Source organism: Prorops nasuta, unplaced genomic scaffold, assembly GCF_024137725.1.
Source record: "Prorops nasuta isolate Cenicafe-Biocafe unplaced genomic scaffold, Cenicafe_Pnas_1.2 PNAS00008, whole genome shotgun sequence".
NCBI lineage: Eukaryota > Metazoa > Arthropoda > Insecta > Hymenoptera > Bethylidae > Prorops > Prorops nasuta.
The window spans coordinates 5,254,776-5,270,589 of NW_027116805.1; the positions used below are offsets into that span (position 1 = coordinate 5,254,776).

The following is a 15,814-nucleotide window of genomic DNA, read 5'->3' on the forward strand; positions in this document are numbered from 1 at the left end:
CGGAGTCTTTGGGCTCTTCGGGATTCTGGAAGAAGCGCGTTAAGCCAGTGAAGTTCGGCGTGAAAGAAACTTTATCGGGCCTGTCAGTCCCGAGGTAGACGAATGGCGCCCTTAGCACCCTTATCTATCCGCAATTTTTACGGGCCTGCCTCGCACTTTTCTTACTCATCCACTCCCCTCTCGCACCTTTCTATTTCAAACACCACCACCCACTCCCACCCCTTCCACCTCCCACACCCCTCTACATTAATATCCCAGAGTCCGCGATCCGTCAAACTCGAGTATTTCACCCCCCAATGAAGAGGTCTCGGCCATAAACAATCATTTCCATTCTGCGAAAAATCACATCGAGCAACAGAGTCTCCACGGTGACCTTTGAGAAAGTAAATCGAGGCAGCACTGATAATTTTAATAAGGGTGAAATATTTCATTGGGTAGTTTTCGAGGAGTACCAATTAATTAATGAAAACGCGATGTAAACATCGTGAAAATTCAAAGAACCCATCAGGAAAATGGGGTCGGATACTTAGCCTGGAGTACTTGATTGTTGCAGAATGATTCAGCGAGTCGTGAGAAGCACTCGGCCCCCTTTTCAGAGAAGATCAATTAGCTTCAAAGTTTTATCTGCTAAGACCGATAGTGCAGGAGGGCGCTTCAGCAAAGGCCCCGATGATACAGGACCATCCGTCTTAAACTATCCGGATAATTTTTGATTCTGACCCAATTAAGTTAGATTGATTAAACGTTGCATCCTTAATTAATCGAGCCTTCAGGAATATCCGATGGAATCCAATTCGCTGATTCCTCGCCACCGGCTTGGGGAACCTCGTTTGCAACGTTTTTCCAGTGTCCATGATTTATCTTTATTATTATTACTGACACCACACAGTTTTATCGAGGCCCCTCGATAACTCTTTGTTCCCGGATTTCTGAAATTTTCCGCTTGTCATTTGTAGCCGATGATCACGGTATAATTATCGCATTAATTAAGCGCGCACAAACGCCTGATGTAAATTAATGCGTTTTCCCTGCGAATAAAACCATACCAGCCGCTCCAATAAATGCTTATATCGTCCTATCAACTGTCCATTCGTTGTTTATGTCGTTCAAAATTGCTGCTACTTCAACCCACCCCCGCGTTTCCCATTATTAAACCGAATCAGTTTTTCCACCTTTCCCGTTCCTCTCTATATACTTCTATCTAAAACACTAACGTATGCTGCGATGTCGACAAACATATATAAAATAATAATGATATAGACCATTCGACTGATGAACGAATTTTAATAAAGCTGTTGAAAAATGGCTCGACGTTAATTTAGTATTTAAAAAGGGGTAGAGGGGGGGGGGGGTAATCGAGGTAATTTTAGCAATAAATAGCGGCTAAGGTGGGAATAAATTTCGACGAGATTTAACGGGTGAATCTTTGAGGTTACACAGCGGTTGTTAAAAGGCAAGAGAAAGCTCATTCACGTCTACTTTGGGGGTATGAAGGGGGAGGGGGAGCTTAATTAAGGGGCAGAGATAGGAGAGTTGGGAAGGGGGATGTTGGGAGGGAGGGGGAGGCGTCGCTGCGTGGTGTGAAAGATGGGCTCTCGATAATCGAACGGTGAACCGGATCAATTAAACCCCCAAGGTGAGCATTAATTATTGAAGGTGTCGTCGACAGTTTCCTCTAACGCACGTGCAATCCAATTGCGATATTCCCAACGACCTCGGGATTTTCCTCCCGAACCGCCATTTCTCTCCCCCCTCCCCTCCTCCCTCTCCCACCCTCTCACACTTGCGCCTCCCGCGCACCTCGGCAATTATAAACTTCAATAATTATACTTTACCTCAATTCCCATCTCAACCCCTCCATCTCGTTATTTTCATTTTGAACTTACAGAATTTATCCTCTAAATCAATTGATTCGATAAATAAGTTTGAAACAAACGCTCGTCTACCTCGCTAAATATAATGTTCATCGCGCGATTAATATTTAACGTTGATCCACCACTGCCACTAGTTTTTACAAGCTTTTTCCTTTTTGCGCCATTTATTATTTCATGCGCGCGCTATGTCAGCCGAGGCATTTTGGTTTTCCGAGTAAACGATCGAGAATGAAGCCTGTCTAGGCGATATTTCCGGATGGGAAATTTTTTAATGAAAATGTGAAGAGAGAGCAGGAGGGGTGGTATCGTATAAAATTTCAATCCGTTTTAAACTGGGTGTCAAGCAGTCAGCTGAAGCTGAGCTATCGCTGATCCGCGGGCTTAAACCACGTTTAAATTTTAAGTGAAAGCGGGAATCGATCGGTCCATCCGCCAAGTTTACCCCGATAAAGGACACGAGCTCGTCATATCAATTATCCGTTCTTTTATTTTTTCCATCCTAACTCACACGCGTCAAAAGCTAGATTTGAATCAATCCGAATCAGCAGGTTTTCGTTTTGCAGTCGCACACTGGGGGAAAACGAAGTTTTCAATGAAATTAATCTCAGCCTTGAACTGGAGCGTTGGGCGTCCCTACGGGAGGGGATCGGTGATTAAGGTCGAACGATTTTTGAATATTAATCGATTGGGCGGGATCCAAGGGAACTCGATGCATTTTTCTTCCTACGGAAACAACGCGTTTGGAGACTTATCGCGTTTTATGGGCGCACTGCTCGTAACTGGTTTGACCACGATCACGGAACGATATCATTTCAACCTCCCCCCCCCCCCCCCACCCTCCCTCCTCCTCCTCTCCCTTGTGTCAAGAGCAGTGCAACAAAGACTGTGAAACTGTGTAGCCGCAACCGCGACCACTCAGCATGTGGTGGTCGTGGCCCCGCGTAATCGAGGCTAAATGGAGTTACGGAACATCCCAAAGGCAAACTTCATACACAATCCAGCCTACGACAAAAAAGGGATCCTGCCCTGCCATTAACCGTATACCGAATTTCCACATTTCCGTCGCGATAACTGTAGCTCGCGCTTACAGACTGGAACACAAAGCGAAATTCCCCATTTATTCCACAATTTTTAATCGTCCGACCAATCTTACTTTACTCCCCTCGATTCTCAGTTGTTTTCCCAGACTATTTTTCTCACCGTATCTCCATGCATTTCGCAAGTCAGAGCCGAGAGAAAAAAGCTGTCGTAACTTTTTGAGCGTGGGTAAAAAGCGTAAAGATCGTTTGGAGGTTTCTTGCAATATCGTAATCTCCTTCGGGGGAGTCACTGAGACGTTAATTCGCGCGAAGGATCGCTGGATGAATAGTTGCGGAGGTGATGGGGCGGGGGGGGGGGGCGTAAGTAGAAAAGGAAGGTAGGAATTTTGGGAAAGTTTGCATTGTCCGGAGTTTGCAGGATGGTTGTGCCGGGAAAGTGTGTATATATATATATATATATATAGTATATTTCCGGTCGAAGGGATCCGTATCGAGAGTCGGAGGAGCGTCAGACGCGCCGGAAAGTACGAAATGGCCGACTTAAGGGAGTTTTACTGCGAGACAAACCGGAAGTGATTCGGTTCCGGCGGTGCTCTTCCCCGTCCGACGAAACTTTCGACCGGCTTTCTTTCCCCCACCCCTCCCAACACCTTTCCCTTGGATTACGGCCACGGGCGAACATCCATTCTCGTTTAACGCCTTTATTTACCGACCGCTCTTCCTTCATCCCTCTGGAAAAGAGTAAAAATTGTCTTCCCGCGGAAAATTCAACCCCGACCCTCTCTCTCCCTTTCCACAAACAGACCCTACTCCAATCTCATTAAAAGAATTACTCGTATTTCTCGTGCCCCGGTGCATCAACCATGTTCCATTTCCCAATCGATTTTCACCCTCGGCTACCCACCCACGGACGATTTCGCGAATTTTCTTAATAAAGGGATTTATCGCCGGAAATACTCCCCCAAGCCCCATCCCTCCACTCCCTACTCCAACTTTCCCCTTTTGTTTTATTTCAATCAAAGTCACACAAAGAGTAACACACTTTGTGCAGCTTCTTAACATTCTTAAGTAGACTTTAATGCGTGATTTACGACACAACTCGCCCTACCTTCCGTGAGCTTTCCCAACTTGAAATTCAAAGTAGCCTGGAACTCGTTACGAAATTAATTTCTTCCACATTTTTCCTTTTATTATTAACTCCAATCTCATCTTACTCCTAGCTGGCCGAGTTCGGTGGAGACCCGAGGCGCGGCTGTGGGGAGTTTTAAATATTTTAACCGGAAGTGACGCGAGCTTAAAAATCATCCGCGAGGCTTTTCTCAACGAGCATTCCGATGTTGGACGTATAGCATGGCTATTGGTAGGAGCGAGCCATCAGCCATTGCTATCCTTAAGGAGGGATTATTTTCAGGGTAGAAATTGATCGGGTGAAATATATTCCCAGAGCTTCAATTAACGTGATCGAGTAGGGAAAAAGGTAGAGTCGCAGTGGTGGGGGTTTAGATTTTGAAAGCGCGTCACGGGGGTACGTGGACACCAACACGGGTGGTAGTAAGAGTGTGTGTGTGTACGTTGGTCTGTGAGAGCTGCGTGGGAATAACGTACGAGGTCCTTTGGGTGCGATTGGCTTCGAGTGGTCCCTCTGGATCCTGGCCAATAACCTTGTTATTCCTATTCCATCCCTTTCCGCAAACCCAAGCACATGGAAAGAATCCACTCCTACTCCTGGAAAATTTCTAACACGCCAAATTTTCCATACATTATTCCACCCATTATTCTCACACATCAACCTCTAAAAGAATTTTCGAAATTCTTCCGTCTCCCTAATTTTCTTGTTGCATCACTTGAACTGTAATTTTTCCTTTAATTAGAAAACAATTATTAATACTGTAGCATTCCGTCCATGAAATGTGAAATCTGAGAACATTCAGTGTCTAAAAAATGTTAAGTGGTCACGAGAAACAGAAGCATTCGATTATTACCGAATAATTCGATTTGATTTACTAACCCTCGGTATCGAAGCCATCGTATTTTACATATTTTGCAGGAAATATTTGCTCGAGCAGTATAGCTCCCTATGGACTTCAATGGATGATTTTGGAGGGGGTACGGGAGTATTTTCAGGGGGTAGTTTCGAGCCGCGGTTCCGAATCCGCGGCCGGCCGTTTTTTTTTTTTTTTCAAACGAGGTCGTGCCATTTTATTCGGCACTCCGTTCCCATTTCTCTCGGTCCAGGATAGAATCTACGACTCGGTAAATTTGATATCCGTGTACCAGGGAGTCGTTTAAAACCACTCAGCGCTCGGCCGTTATAATAATTCGCAATTTACCAACCCCTCAATATGGACTCTGTCCTGTTTCCCACGGAAGAGTATCTAGCAATAGCGCGAATATTTTTTTTAATCAACAAGGACCCACAATCGAGGAAGGAAAGTCGGAAAATAGAAAAATCGATGTTTCAGCGAACACTTTCGTGGCTTTCTCCATTTTCAATGGCATTGCCAGGGACATTTGGAATTTCGGAGAAGCGTCGATTAAAAAGACAAACAGCGGGACGGGAACCGAGCCGTTTGCTTGGGGGGGGGGGGGGTGAATAAACAACATTTATCGTGAGAATAAAAAATATTCGCTCGCTCGGTAGTGAGAATAAAATTAAATTGCGAGGGAAAATATTTGAAGGGTCGTGGCATAAAAAAATATGACGGTATGCTGGCTTCTTGACGATTTACTTTTCAATTTTTTCCTCGTATGCCTTGGCCGCCCGGTGGGAGGGACTCGCAAAATTTATGAAGCTTGCGAGTTCTTGCGTTCCGTGTCTCCCTCGAATATCGAAAGACCGGAAGTCGAAGGCTGTAATAAAGCTGCGACGATTTTACGATCGAGTCAAGCCCGGACGACGGGCTTATTTATCCCGAGGATTGAAAAGGGGGGAGGGGGACGTACGGTGTCGAAAGGGGTGAGAGGAAGTGGAGTGGGGGAGGGTTAGAGTGTAAAGAGTAAAAACGAGTGAGAGAGAGAGAGAGAGAGAGAGAGAGAGAGCAAAAGGATGGACTGTAAAGGTTCAGGAATCAGCGTCATGACTGGCTAGCCGGTACTTCGGTTCGAACGATAAAACTTCCGGTCTTTTCCAGAAAACTACCCCCTTTCTGCCACGATGCAATAGACCCTATCGTTTTCATAAAATTCGCTGAACGGACACCTCCGCAATTGCGTTATCGCTTCACCTCTTCGTGCGTCGAGTAAACCAATATATATGTATATGAACAAATTACAAGTAATTAGAAAATTATGCACTATCGATTATAATGGAGGAGAAAAGAGAAATCTCATTTCCTTCATTGAATCGTTGAAGAGACGAGAGTATACGAGAATCCACTATTCGCCTTAATGCTCTACGTTGGTTCTCCGATGGAGGAGGTGAGTCCCGCAGCACACGTATATCCCGTCTTTCTCTGTATAGCATTTCGCTGCTCGTCAAAGTTTCGGTATAACCACGAAACTTTGATCTTTGTCTCCGTTCACTACCTCGTTACACGTAGCCTTTCGAAACACGTCATTTCGCAGCTCGTCGTCAAAATTTCATTGTAAGAGCGCGAATTCGTCGATCTACCTAACCCAGCCTCGAGTCACTTACCCGCTTTGACTCTCTCCGCAATACTAAGAATTTTCAAGATACTCCGAGCACATGGTTCAAAGCTAAATATTCGTATTATAATATAGCTTGCGAATGGAGCTGGATCGATGGGAAGACTCGATCTATTCATTTCGAGCTTTCATATAGCTTCATCGAAAATACTGAATCATTTATTCGATAACTGCGAGTCTTCGAGAAATACAGTGATAGAACGAAAAATAAAATAATTACGTTCTTCACGTGACTGCAAAGTATAGTAAAAGTAAAATAACTCTGGCAATGGTTAAGTAGAAGAACCCTATAATAGGTCAGAACAATATTTTAATAACCTACACAGCCATTTTTGGGAGTGTTTTCGGTTGGGAAAATTGCACTACAAATATTTCTAATAGACTCGACTCGTTTGTTTGCAGGTTGGTGTCCTCGACGACGAGGCAAAACGAGGCGGCGAGTAGCAGCAGCGGAGGTCCCATTCAGCACGGTGCTACGTTTGCCGTTCGAGTTGGCACAATCGATGGAGTCGTCACGCATCACTTGCGGGCGGAAACTCGAAGGGACTTGGCAGCCTGGGCCAGGGCCATAGTTCAAGGTTGTCACGCGGCAGCCCTGTCTCTCCGCGAGTACACAGTTCGTGAGTAGAAATTGTTATTTCACCCCACGTCCATCGAAATTGAAAGCTTCGCCAAACATGGAACCACAAAAAAAAATCCAACTGCATATAATTCGCGTTTAACGTTGCCGATTTTTGTCTGGTCGCATGCATACTGGAGGAAATAGCAAGGGTGGAAATATAAATTTACAAGGACAAAGAGATTTTTTCTCTCGACGTACATATATATACAATGGTCGTCTGGCTATTCCAACGATTCTCGTGTCTCGCGTAGACACAGCTTTGTGATCGATGACCTCCCCTGCATTGGTCGATGCTAAAAAGTCGACTCGTATTATAACGGGAGGGGGTGGGTTTGTGCAAGAAACATTAATCTCGATTTTATTACCGTCGTTTCGCGCGAGAAGAAATTAAAATTCAACGAATCACACGGGAGAACAAGAGGATCCTCCCTTTTCTCCGTCCGGATCTGCGACAGTGGTTCTCAACTGGAATTTTTCGATGATTCTTCGTAGGATGCACGTGGCAGGGCAGGGCATGTCAATTGGTGGTGAATCACGAGGAAGGCTTTGCGCTTTACGTGGCAGGTACGAGAGGGATCGGTGGAAACGGTGTTAGTCCTGGCTCCCCACCCACTCCACTCTGGAGAAGACCCTTCGACAAGCTGAAAATGTCTGCCGATGATGGGTCTCGACTACTGTGGCTGGACTTTGGTGGCGAGGATGGTGAAATTGTGAGTATGGTTGAAATTAATTCTGCAGGACATGAATTAATTAAGCTATTAGAAAATTCGATAAATTCCTATATTTAATCATTCGTGGTATTTTGTCAGGAATTGGATCTGGAGAGCTGTCCAAAACCGATAGTGTTCGTTCTGCACAACTTCCTGTCGGCGAAGATTCATCGATTGGGACTGAGCGCATAGGGGTACGAGGGGGCCCCGATGGAGGCCCCCGATCTGCCGCCCCATACGACCAGATCCGTCACCAACGTCTTCCTTCACTGATCGGATCGAGCCTGAATCAGGAACGAGGGCCAGGGGACTGTTGAGGACCCCCACCCCCTCCTCCACGCAGCCATCAAGGAGAGAGAAGTCTCGATGGACGAAGAAAAACCTGACGAGAATTCTTGGTCGATGAGGGAGACTTGGCTCAGGTGGATTTTCGGTGGAATAGGACATTCAAGGTGACCTTGGTGGTATTTCCCCGGTCCAGAGGGTGCTCGGCAGGACCGACCAATGAGATTCAAGCGGCCACACACAGCCCTCATCCCCCCCCCCCCCCCCCCCCCCAGGAAACTCGAAGCCATCCAAGCCAAGAATATTGAAGAAAGTATATCATCGACACCCCTTTTTGGGGGGGATGGAACTAGCCAGCCTCGCCTGGGATACCGAAGGATTAATCAACGCGCCTAATTAACCAATTAATTATCCAATTAACGCTAAGTCTAACGGAACTAACGAAGCGCGGGTCGCCGCGATGTTTACAGATTAATTGTTAAGATGATAAAGACGAATATGGATGGAGTCAGCAGTATTTCTATTATTGTTCGCTCCGCCCTACCCGTTGGACGTACCGATCGCTTCGACTCGTTACCAATTTCTATCGATCAGTCTTTGGATCGAGTGCTTTAAAAAATGATGATCGTATACCTTGCAATTCTTTATTTCTATCACTAAATCGACCCACGAAGCGTTTTCATGAATTTTTAGAGCAATTCTTCAGCACAGTTTGTATAGAAAAGAAATTTTCGCGATAGTTTTGCTCCTCCCGCACCTTTCAATTTTCTCCCCGAATTTCTTCAGCATTCAATTTTCGCTTTAATTATAGCCACCCCATCAATTTTTCCCAGGACGCTGAAAACCGAAGGCTTTAACGGTCGAGATAAGAAAAAGTTAAGAGGGAGGGGGGGGGGGGGTCTTGGGACTGGGCGAGGAAGGAAATTCACGTGAAACACGTCCCGCAGAAAAGTTGGAGGGTACCGAGACTTTCCCGAGCGAGGACTCGTGGAATTTACTCTCCCGATCCCCGAAAAAAGCCAGTCTGGATAACGTGTATCGTTCCAGGAGATATTTATGTCGCCGACTCACCGGCCATTTGGACCTTTTCATTGCTTGGAAAAGCAAAGAATAGAAATACCCTGAGCGCAAGGGCAATGAAATCCTAGATTAAAGCATCGAAGAAATTCTCCGAAACTCAATTAGAAGCAACTTCGGGCCATTTCCGGTATACTTCGACATGACTGGAATTTGGGAAACGAGTCGACGATCGGTCATTCTGTCACGCACTGGTAATCGCGATTGTCGAAGTGATAATTGCGCGGAATTTCCGAGTCCAATGGGTGCAGGTCTTGATTGTTTTGTACCATTCGTAACTTTAACTAACCGTGTAAGATGCCAAGATTTTGTGGTGCGAGTGTGGGTGGAGAGGTAGAATGTACGAAGGAGACAAAAATAAAGGAAAGTTAGAGTATAAGGAAAGACGAAGTAAGGGTAAGAATAAATATGGGGGTTCGGAAGGGAAGTTAAGAAAGTAGTTTCGGCTGGTGGGATAAAGTGGTTCGATTTCTTCTTTCTGGCGAGCTTTTCTTTCTTTCGATGTCGCTCATACTTTTCATGTACCCTGCACGAGTAATAATCTATCTATCTATCCGTCTATCTGTCTATCTGTCTATCTGTTTGTCTAGACTCGTAGGTGAAACCGTCGATTCTCGGTTCTCAATGATTGTCCTCCCTGCCTCTCTCCCCTCTCCATTACACCCCTCACCTTGTACAGTACTTAGTCGCTAAACTTGTAAATACACGAGTGTGTTTAACTACCGATTATTATTTTCTCTCTTCGTCTTTTATTTTCGCCACTGTGGACACTTTCGAGCTTTGTCGAGAAACTCGCTTTGTGGAAGATAAATTGCCATTGTAAGAAGATTGAGGTACGAACAGTGGGACGGAATAAAAGCGACCACACAAATTAACTTGTACAAATGATAAGAAAAATATTACTTAGATAAGGGTCTATTAGTAAACACGTTGATTCCGTTGCTTTTGCTTCAAGTTCGTACGAGTCCAGACTGGCTATTGACTGCTTAAATTCGAGATCATTGAGAACCTGCAACGACCACAAGAAAGGACTTGTACAGATGATAAAAAGGTTCCGGGACGCACGGCGATCAGGAAATCGACCGTTCGAGGGACGAAAGTATTTTTGGTGGTATTGTTACTAACGATTAATAAACGATTAACGATAATTAGTTAATAAAGGAGAATCGTTACTTAATTGTAATCAATGATTAGGGCTTCGCGCGGAAGGTAAGAAATCGGCCGTCAGAAATCTATTTGAAGTTCGTATTAAGAGAGCGATCGACTGGATTTTTCTCTTTTATTTCATGTATAAAATAAACGATTGAAATATTTGTGTGTGGGTGTGAGTGTATGTATGAAAGAGAGAGAGAGAGAGAGAAGAATGGGAAATTTGAGGCAAGAGCGAGAAAGCCAGGGTGACTCGTTTTCCACCCGAGGAGACTCGCCGGAGGCGTACAATAATAAGATTTCGAGATTAAGTAGAACATATCAACGAAGTCGCGTACCGTTTTATTGTGTCCATCTTCCTCGACTCCCAACACGACTCTCCTATTCTGAAAGATATCATTCGCTCATTTCTCAACAGCCTGACAATAATATCAATCATGGGTCAATATTTTTAACTATGCTAAATCTTGTATCAATAAACTTTTTACTTTTTCATTGTAATTTAATTGGACTGTGTAACTGTACGAAGTGATTATAGCAGGATGTTACAATTGTGTGTTCATTGAGAAGCACGTGATTTCTCTGCAGAAATTGTATGGTTGCAAAGATTTTTGATGAGACTGACGATTCAAGTTGTATCAGAGAGAGAGAGAGAGAGAGAGAGAGAAGTGGAAAGAGAGATACATATCAAGGCTAAACGAGAGGGACGTAATTCGGACCCTTCTCCCACATCCTAACTCAAAGTTTGTACTCTGGCTGTTTGGATAATGAGCAGTTTGCTATCATGTATATACACTATTTACGTGCACGAGTTTTAAGCTTAATACAAATGAAGGACCGTCGTGGCTGGGAGCACACAAACATCTACACATCCATGTACACGTACGGAAGTAAACATAAACACACGTACACGTACAAATAAACACAATCACATTAGGAACAACTAACGTTATTAACGAATCGTTTGACATCGAGAATTTAGTTGAAAAAAAAATACAATGAAAATTCACAAGAAAATTATGTATTTTTATAATGATTTCGCGCTTGCCCAGGCAGACTCGCCACCTTTTTTTTCTCTCCTTGGTTCTACGTATCGACATGTATGGTTTCAGTTACCAAATAAAACAAGAGCGGTTAGAATAATTAGTCTGTGTCTCATTTAATTATCCTGAAATTATTTTTCTCCTTTCGCAGAATGTGTAGAAAATAATTTGGTGCAGCGAGGGAGCATTGATGAAAATAATTGAATTCGCGAGAAGAAAGAGAATCATCAGCATAACAATAAATAATGTATGACAGAAATCCAGGATCAGGAAGAAGCAGGGGAGTTCCATCCGGGATAAGGAAAGGGAGTCCTGTGTCGGTAGGTGGAAGGGGTTGAAAGTACCGGAGGACTTTGTCATTTTTATCGGCATACGATATCCAGCCCTCCTGATTGGCTCGCGAAACTTTTCCGATCCGTCTCGCGGAATCCAAAGCTTTCACGTAAATCACAGGGAGACTCGTTGCACTTTCTGGCAACCACCCCCATCCCCTTCCCTCCCCCAATGCATTTGCTACCGTTATTTCCGCTTCGTCGAATTTGATTATCGATAAATCACCCATACTTTCGTTCCACCGATAATGCAACGATAACAAGAAAATCATGCATCGCCTATAAATTATTTTTATTAATACACGTGAATGCAAAGACCCTGATAATCATTTTTCACCGTAAAAAGAACACGTTTGGGAATGCGCGTTAAAAATACTACGAGAGTGAGAGGCGTGTAAAGAAGAGGGGGGGGGGGATAAAAATCTGTGAAAAGTTGTAAAAAAGTCGAGTTAAAAATCGATGGGAAATCAGTTAGCAGGATTGAAATAGTCCGTAGATGGGAGCTTCCCGAAGGAATTCGGTGGAGTCGGCACGATAAACTGTCGCGATCAGCCGGCGTGAGCAAACATCGATGGCAAATTGCGCGTCGCCCTGCAAATTCAGGGAGGGAAATACAATTTTTCCCCGCTTTTCCCCATAAAATACACAAAGGCAACTGCAAATATTTGGCCGAATAATTGAATACACTTGTAAATACTACGATCGTTGGTAATGTCGCGTCAATTGTCGGCAATCGTCCAGTGATAATAATAAATTGCCACTTCTACTACTCCCTTTCAGCGGCCTGAAATTATCTTTCCACGAAAATCATTACGCTCGATTATTTGCCTGGCCGGAGTTTCATGCCGGAATTCGTTTAGGAGATTTCGCAGGGTACGTTTGACAATAATTCATTTCCACCACTGATAAATATTGCGTTGATTTGCAGGTGATTGTTAAGAAAAAAAAAGCAAGGAATATTCATATTGTCTATACTCTTACGGGTCGAAGTAGTAGAAAAATATTAAATTATAGGTTCGATAATTATAATTTTTTTAAGAGTGTCGAGAGAGTGAGAGAGCAAGCACAAGGATAGGGGTGGGAAAATTCTGGAGAAGAGTCCCGCAGGAGCACGCGCGCCGGTCTGGTTTCACTTTTTAATTATCGAGGCTGCTTCGCGGCTCATCCCGGGCGGCTCCATTGAGATGCAAATGAGGTCTCGCCGAGTTATTTCAGCTTCGATCCTCGTTTCTGCACGATATAAAACGAGGCTTCATCGGCTAGCTCGCCCTTTGACAGCTTCCCGGCCCTTTTCACCAAACACTATGCGACATTGAGGAAAAAGTGAAGTGCATCTTGAAGAACGAGAAAAAAACAATTTCAGAGAAAAGGGCAAACGTGAAATTTCCATTAAGTCTCTCGCTATTCAGCGAAAGCTCCATCTCTCTCTCTCTCTCTCTCTATATATATATATATATCCGATCTTAACTCATCTTATGGAAAAATAAGTTAATGCCAGATATAAATATTTATTTATTATTTACCGGGCGTAACTAGGGAGCGCGCGCGCGCGAGCGCACGGCTCGAGAAGGTCTGCCGAGTTGAGAAATTCAGTAGCAGGTGTAACAATTTATCGCGAGAACTTTTAGCCTGGCTGCTATTATGCAGCTGAAAGTTTCCATTAAGTTTGTTCTTAGGTGGAAAAGAGACTGTTACCGTTACGAAGTCCTTAATTATTCTGGAAATGTTTGCGATTCGCATGAATAAATGCCTCGACTGGTACTAACGCTTCGCCCTATTAACCCATTGAGTTGACAGAAATTGGAAGTCTCTTTTTTCGAAGCTTTCGGCAAATAAAGCTTGTCGAGCGTCGAGTAAAATGCATCTTTCGCTGGTGTGCTTCTTTTTCCATTGTGTGCGAGCGTGCGTGTGTTTTTTTTACAACTGGCGTGGGAGGGAGTGGTCTGCCCCGGAGGGAGAGTCGCGATCGAATTGGAAACGACCAGGGCGAAATCGAGTTGTCGGCTAGCGGGCCGCCATTGCAATAACCTCGTCCCCCATTTGCATTTCAATCGCGACTCGCCGTCATTTTTCAGCTCGCCCGATTAGCGAGAGAAAACCAGGAAAAAGAGGGGCCTTTTTATTCCTCGCGAAACACCCGAGCCGTGCACCCCCCTCCACGACGACCCACGAGAAATTGAAATTCTCCACGAAGAATCCTACCTAAGACGATCCCTGAATATCCTTCCACGATTTTCAACGCAGAAATAAAAAGAATATAGAATATAATATTATATAGTATATATATATATATATATAGATGGATTCAAGCAGCGGTATAGAGCTTCTCATTCCCATTCTTCTTAGTTCCATTTTGTATGAATCTCGTTGCTTGGTGGTAAATAAATAATAAATAAAAGGAAAGGCTGACGGTGAACTGGAAAATAAGGTATTAGGGATCAGGAGGGATTCGAAGGGAACGCTATAAGCTTACTAGGGATTCTGGAGGTAATTTTCTGAATTCAGTGAAAATGCCCGTAAATAGTCAGACATGGCTTCGTTCATCGTTGTACATTACTCCTTTTCGCAATCCCTTTCACGCTACCCGTTTAGGGACCGAATTACATTTCACCACGAGAAAGGATCATCTTTCCGATTATCCTCTGTATTCCTGGATCCTTAAAACAGGATTACTCGATACTAGGAATTACGGGGGAATTAATCTAGCAAGGTCCAAGCAAAAGATTTCGTCTCCTTTTAATCCTTTAAGCGAGTCAATGAATTTTATCGTTAATTTAACAAATCTCTCAAAGATTTTATTGTATTCCATTTACCAGTTTCTGAGGACAGTTTGAGCTTCTGGAATAGTTTGTTGGACCGTCTCCGTCTCTCCTTCTCTCTCTCTCTCTCTCTCTCTATGTATATATACGTGTTTTTTTGAATCTAGAAATTTCACGAAAATCGTGAAAGAGGATCGCTCGTTTCCGCTTTTATATTTCACGGCGAATTTACTTCCGTGACGCGACCGAGCTCGATATTAATATTCATTCCTTCTGCGGGCTGCAACAAAGCCGCCCCTGCACTTGGCCATCGGTCAACCTGGCCACATGCTTCACCTTGTTGTACACACAATATAAAATATACAAAATATATTACTTTGAAAGAGAAAGAGAGAGAGAGAGAGAGAGAGAGAGAGAAGTAATAATAAACAAAAGCAAACAGGGAAAGCCTCGTAATCCCCTGGGATGTAGCATAAACATGCAGAATTGTTCTTTCAATTAAAATAATTATGCATTTCGAGCAAAAGAAATCAAAACGTATTTTTATCGTGTAGAAAGTTTACCCGGAAGACTGAATTAATCCGCAAAAGGAAAAATTGGAAGGACGCGAGGATTTTGCGGAGGCTTAATTAAAGAAATAGATCGAATTTCTAGGATGCGGAGCTTCCACGCAATAAATCATTGAAAAACAGCAAGTTCCAAATGGAATCAGAGGTGGGAAAAAATATTGATCATTGCTGGAAAAACAAGGCCACGCATTGTGCGGAGATGAAAGCGCGAGCTGCAATAACTGCGATTATTCGCTGGAAACCCACCCCTTTCAGCCCCTTTGCAGCCCTCTTGAAAAGGGGTTTACTGTTGGCATGAACAGTAATGAGGCACGATCACACAGCACTGTCCATTTTGGACCGAGGCAAATTTACATCAAATCTCACCATCCTCCTTTCCCATTCTCCACTTTGCCTACATTAAAACATTCCCTTTAACGCATATCTCAAAATATAATCCTGCAGTATCATTAATACCTTCCTTTAATTAGACCTGGTCAAGCTTGACTTTCAGTGGCTTTGGTCCATACTCGAGATACCACTACATGGAAGCTTCTCAGCTATGACGTAAGTATTTAGTGCGAGGGTCCGGAATATACAGGATCCGGATAAAAATGCGAATTAATTAATATTTGTGCCGGAAGTCCAGTGGATGACAGGGGCAGGTGCATTGACTCGTGACGTTGCTATAGCCAAGTTGCAAAAGGCTCTCAGAAGTTGGGAACCTGCT

General features: G+C 43.9%; 1 protein-coding gene across 3 annotated transcripts in view; it reads left to right on the top strand.

The window, feature by feature from the left end:
• Syn1 (Syntrophin-like 1) overlaps window positions 1-11,532 on the top strand; it is a 200,728-nt gene extending 189,196 nt beyond the window's left edge. For 2 of the 3 annotated variants that reach the window (XM_066730411.1, XM_066730414.1), the window contains exons 6-8: window positions 6,941-7,179; window positions 7,674-7,891; window positions 7,991-11,532. In XM_066730411.1, coding sequence (XP_066586508.1) covers window positions 6,941-7,179; window positions 7,674-7,891; window positions 7,991-8,083 — 550 coding nt within the window. In that variant the 3' untranslated portion in view covers window positions 8,084-11,532. The remainder of the gene's footprint in view (window positions 1-6,940; window positions 7,180-7,673; window positions 7,892-7,990) is intronic. The other variant, XM_066730413.1, reaches the window with a different exon arrangement.
• Window positions 11,533-15,814: the final 4,282 nt, after the last annotated feature.